This window comes from Pterocles gutturalis, unplaced genomic scaffold (genome assembly GCF_000699245.1).
Source record: "Pterocles gutturalis isolate BGI_N339 unplaced genomic scaffold, ASM69924v1 scaffold16305, whole genome shotgun sequence".
NCBI lineage: Eukaryota > Metazoa > Chordata > Aves > Pterocliformes > Pteroclidae > Pterocles > Pterocles gutturalis.
Genome location: NW_010143770.1, coordinates 1 through 5,667, shown reverse-complemented (window position 1 = coordinate 5,667; position 5,667 = coordinate 1). Strand labels below are relative to the sequence as shown.

At 41.1% G+C, this 5,667-nt stretch overlaps 1 protein-coding gene across 1 annotated transcript in view; it reads right to left on the bottom strand.

Moving 5' to 3' along the window:
• The window catches only part of LOC104470067 (sickle tail protein homolog), a gene marked incomplete at its 5' end in the record, with an annotated part of 19,266 nt that extends 16,222 nt beyond the window's left edge, over positions 1-3,044 (bottom strand). Inside the window, 3 exons of the mRNA XM_010084857.1 lie at positions 361-862; positions 2,521-2,668; positions 2,914-3,044. Coding sequence (XP_010083159.1) covers positions 361-862; positions 2,521-2,668; positions 2,914-3,044 — 781 coding nt within the window. The remainder of the gene's footprint in view (positions 1-360; positions 863-2,520; positions 2,669-2,913) is intronic.
• Between the last annotated feature and the right edge of the window lie 2,623 nt (positions 3,045-5,667).

Here is a 5,667-nt window from a genome sequence, read left to right as displayed (position 1 = left end):
ACTCTTTCACTTTTACTTCTCCATAATGAGGGATATGGAGATTTAAAAAGTGAATGAAATCCACCAATGCAAGTGTTGCCAGAGAATCACATATTATTGTTCAAAACCAAGGTATTCTAAAAAGAGATTTTTTTTAAAAAAATAAAGGTTATTTAAAAAACACAGTTCCTCATTTTGGTCACATGTTATTATCTTGTTCCATTTAAAATCAGAGGGTATTTTCAGAAGTACATGGTGTAGCTAGGGCTTAAGCATATAAATCCCCAGAATGCATTTGGAAACCCCACCTTCAGTCTCAAGAGTGAGATTGGGAGCTCAGACCCAAAGAGGGGATAACTACATGAGTAGAATACACCGTACCTCAATTGATATAGCTCGGTTTCTGGTACTTGCACTGTGAATTTCCTCAATGAAAAGACTTTGCATGGTGGTGCCATTGACAGAGACCTGTGGTGCTGGCGTGGCTTGTGTGGGCTGGGATCCTGTTGCGGGCTCTTGCAGGGGGGCTGGTGGGATGGCTGAGAGGTGGCCACCCGCCGGCACACCTTCGCTATGGCTCGCTGCAGTGGGTGAACCTTGGGCATGGTTGACCAGGGCTGATGAGTGCTGAGACTGATGGATGACAACAGGTGAGCTCTGCACATGATGGACTGTCATTGTTGAGAAGGGGACGACTTCTGACTTGACTGATGACACCTGGGATTCTGATGTAACTGCTGTGAGGTTTTGCTGTGCATGTCCCTGGGCATGCTTGAGCTCCTCCTGGTTTTTCAGAGTGTCAGCTGTAGTGGCCTTTTCCATAACAGAGTATTGCACGGCTTGGGATGGATCTACACCCCTCAGCAGTCCTTCTGTAACATGTCTGCCCAGGCAAATTGAACACAACAGCATGACACACGGTTAGCATACAGCAGAGTCATAAGCAATACTTAGGAATAAACTTTTGCAAGGGAAAAAGCACCTGTATCAAAAAACATCCAAATGGTGTTTTTTTCTTCCTGATGCTCTCAGTTGTGTGTGTGTCAGGGACTCAGAGTTTTAAAGAGGCCACTCTAATTAGGATGGTTATGCCTTTTAAAACATTTACAAACCTTCATGAATGTTAACCAAACCATGAGTTACAGTGGATTGATTTTACAGGGAGACTGGAAATCAATTAACTTAAATTTTATACACTGTCTCTAGCTAAATAAGATGTTCCTGGACTAGTAGCACAGAAGTGGTAGTTTACATGGCATGTGAGGCAGGAGTCTGGCAAATTGCAAAGCAAATCCTTCAAATAATACTTCACAAAGGTCTTGCCTGTCAAGAGCTTGGGGTAGAATGAGCTGAGGATGGAAAGAGAAAACTATTTCTGGCAGCTAGCTGTGAAGGGGCTGAGCTTCGCAGTGTAGCTAGCCATCAAATGCCATCAGTTTTTCCATTACTGCAACAGACTTTTATGAGGCTTAAGACATAATTTTGCTGTAAAACATTACTTTTGGTAAAACTCTGGCATTCACAGCTTACTGGTTTTGGTTTTTGTTTGTTTGTTTGTTTGTTTGTTTTTTCCCAAATGGAGCAAGACAGGAAATAACTCTAGTAATTTTTATGAAAAAGAAACTAATATGAAAGGATATAGATGTTTATCTACATGGAAAAATAAGTGATGGCTCTGAGAAGACCTGTTACATAAACCATTTTACCCATCTGCCCGTACTGGCCAATCCCTTTTACATATGCTCCAGGATATATGGAAACAATGACAACCCTACATTCCTTAGAATAATGATAGCAACAACAGGCTTATGAATTACCTTTTCTTGTAATTGAAATAAAATTTAGACCACCACCACTGACAGTTTGGCTTGATTCACTGGTTTTTAGTAGGAATTAAATCCAATGTCTATTGCCTCATATAAATCAGCAGTCATTTGCTGCTTATACATTCTGACAAACATAGCTAAACACTGGCACTCAGTGGGCACAAATTTTATCTAATTTCAACTTTCTCTAACATATCTTCCCTGCAAAAAGTAGAATAAAGAATCTGCATGAATTCACAAGCATATTGAAAAATATATTTTTTTTTCCCAGAAACTTTAGAGTATCTTTATCTGCTTAAAATCTTCTCCTTTTCTCTTTCTTACTGTTACACTTTCGGGGATGGACACTTCAGTGTCAAAGAATATTTCTATTGGCTTAGAATGCTGTAAATGCCTACAGTTAATTAGCTCAGATATGGGACTGATGCCACTCTGTAAGCTTTCTCATCCAGGTATTTCCCAAATCTGGAAATGCTGAGTTCAGAGGGAGCTAGTTTCAATCCTAAGAACTCAGCGACTGCGGCTGTTGGTCAGAACAGAACCACTGCACAGACCACAGGAAAGGCTATTTGCATTTCCCTTGAGAAGGCTCTAGGAAGAATCCATAAAATACTGCAAGCAAGTTGCATTTCTCAAAATTGCCTTAGGAGAGGGGGAGAACCTGTTCCAGCCCTGCTTGAGGAAATTATTTAGTTTTGAAGAAAAAAAAAATCACCTCCTGAGCATGGTAAGGATATCAGTCATGCTGCGCACACGTTTCAGCAAGCTGTCAAGCTTGTGTGGTTCTTCCTTTAGGAACCTCACGGCTTCTACCTCAATTCGGAGGATCGCACGCATTTTATTCTGTAATGTCGGGAATTCTCCTGCAAAGATAACAGCTGTGAAGCTCAAGAGGAAATGATAAAAGCCCTGTGGAGAAATGGATGATGGGGTGAATGTTAAATAGTTGAGTGTCTACCCCTCTCCAGTGGCCATGCAACAAGCTCCTTAATCCCAACTTTAAATCTTTTTGGAAGTGAAAGTTAATGCCCCCAGATAAAAGGCAAAACTGTTCTCAGCCACTGTGGTTAAAAGAGAAGAAACAAAAGTAAAAAGGAAAAGTACCTACCTTTCAGGGTGGCAACAGCTTCTCCCACTTGACGTAAAAGAAAAGCTCCATCTTCAACATCTTTCAGTGTAACTGTCTTGCTGGAAGCAGTAGAGTCCCTCTTCAGGTCTTCAACAAATGCCTCCAGCTCACTGGCAAAAAAAAAAAAAAGTGGACATAAACTATAAGCAGGACTTTGACATTACAATTAAGTATATGTAAGTGAATGGACTAAACTAAACCAGAAACCTCAACTGTGGCATCTTTAAATCTGACTCCACAGGCTGAAAAAAACAGCAGGGTACCATGAGGGGAGGTGTGGGTGCTCGACACACTCACAGCAAAGGAACAGGCTTGTAACTAGCCCAAGTCATTGATTTCTCTGCCAGGCTGCAGATGTGCTACAAAAGGCACATCTAACCCATTTAACAGCCAGCCCTCTGGGGATGCAAATCCTAGAAGGGTACAGACACTGTACCACTACCTCCAATACTGGTGTGAACCTTCAGAAACTATAAAACAATTTTAAATTAAGAATCACAAGTTGCTTCTGAACAGATCACAAAAAAGTGAAGGTAAGTAATCCTGTTCCCATTTTAGGACCACTTCTACCGAAGACTGTGCCTTGAGAAAGCCTGGGGGAGTCCCAATCCCCACTGGCACAAGCATAGTCTCAGGAAGCAATCCAACGGACCACACGATGGCAGCAAGGGAACGCTTCTCGGGATTTATTTGCAGTGGAAGAGGCTCAGATAATGCAGATATCTGCTGCCCCTGTGTCTGCTTTTGCAATAAAGGGCATAGATACAGTCTAGAAAAGAGCTAGAAAATAATTCGGCTTTCTGTCACTCACTACAATGTAAAGGCTTCTGCCCTCCCGAACAGGGTTCTACAGTCATGTATCCTCCCTACTCTGAATGCCCCAATACCAGCACTCAGGACTAGGCAGGGCTACTTTGGGAATCACAGGGCACCCCTGCTGTGCCCCCTCTTTTGTAGATCATCACTGGAAAAGCAGCTTCTCAGATATTTGTATCCAGCAGACAACAAAAAAGATGAGGGCAGAAGCTTATATTTGTTTGTGGAGAAAGGAACAAACACAGAACACGTTACGGTGTTATGGGAGGTTTATGATTGTTGGAATTGTAGGGATAAAGGAAAGACTTCTGGGCCGCTGGCAATGGCTTTCTTTCCCCTTTGTTCTTTGAACAGAAATGGAAGGGTCATCATAAACCCCTTTGATTCCATACAGTGATACTCTCAGACAAGACAACTGATGCTAAAATTACGCGGGGGATACCATATTACACTGCTTCATGTTGCTAACTACAAGGGAAAAGAAACTTCAGCCCTCAGGAGCCAAAGTTTGAAACAGATCCAGTGGTTTCCATAATTTATTTTCTGAAACTGGGGAAACAACTTGGCTTTATAGATTGGACTCAGCAAACCCAATTAACAAAACACATTAATGCAGTTTCAGAAGGCTAATACAAGATAAATTATATTTCTGCATCTATGTTTTATACAGGGGATCTGAGGCAAACTCTTATGCTGAGATCTTTTTTTTAGTCTAAAAAGTATCAGAGGATCCGTCTCAGATTGCAGTATCAGTAGAACAGGTTGCAAAACAAACTGACAAAATTAATAGAAACAAATCATCCAAACCAGATGGTATTTGCCTTGGAGTTCAATAGCAACTCAAGGGTGAAACAGTTGAACTATTAATGCTAAGCATCTGACTTCTTGATTAAAATTGCTTTGGCACCAGAGTAGTGGAAAGTGTCATAGATGATACAAATACATTTTTTAAAAGGGGACGGGGCTCTCCAGGGAACCATACTCTGGTGAGACTGACACCCAGACTGGTATAATTGATAGATACCAAAATAAAGAATAAGCAATAAAGAATTAGTAGACCAATGGATAGATATGCTATATTAGGGAGGAATTAATGTGAACTGTGTAAAGAGAAAGTAAGTCTCACAAATCCACAAAGAAACAACAAAAGCATGAGGAAACCTTACAGCCCAAAAGGCTGTCAGTAAGGTATTTGAGCAAAAGCTTTTAAGAAAGCAAAGTTGTCATGGGACAAGAGAGGAAGTTCATGGATAAAGTACTGGGAGTAAACGGAAGGGATCAATGAACAGCTTACTCAATGAATGTAGTTTGCTGGTGGGTTCCACAGGGATCGGTGCTAGGGCTGGTGCTTCTCAACATATTATAAATTATTTAGAAAAGAGGATGAACAGTATAGTAAAAAAAATCTCAAACGTATATTAAATTATTCAGGGGAATGAAAATGAAAGGTGACTACAGAGGGCTGCAGATGGACCATCTGATAATTGACCACGAAAAAACCAAAGATTAAATTAATTCCTAATAAATGTAAAGTAATACTCATGAGAAGAGGAGAAATAAAACAAAAACCAACCCCACCTAAAACCAACAACCTCCCAAACCCCTAAGTTTTTATACACAGTAATGTGCTTTGAACTGATAATCATCCATTCTGAGTGAGATGTTGGGTTTGTAATGTAAAGCTCATGTAGAACATGAGGACAGGGACACCATCATGATACCACTGCAGGAAGCCATGGTGTGCCCACATCCGATATAGCTATTGCAGGGCTCTCCTCTCTCCCATCCCTGTCTTACATCTAGATGTACACTAGAGTTAGAAAGAGCATAAAGAAAGGCAACAGCATAGTTGTGGTCAATGGCTCAACGTCCAAGTGGAGACGTGACCAGTGGTGTTCCACAGGGGTCAGTACTGGG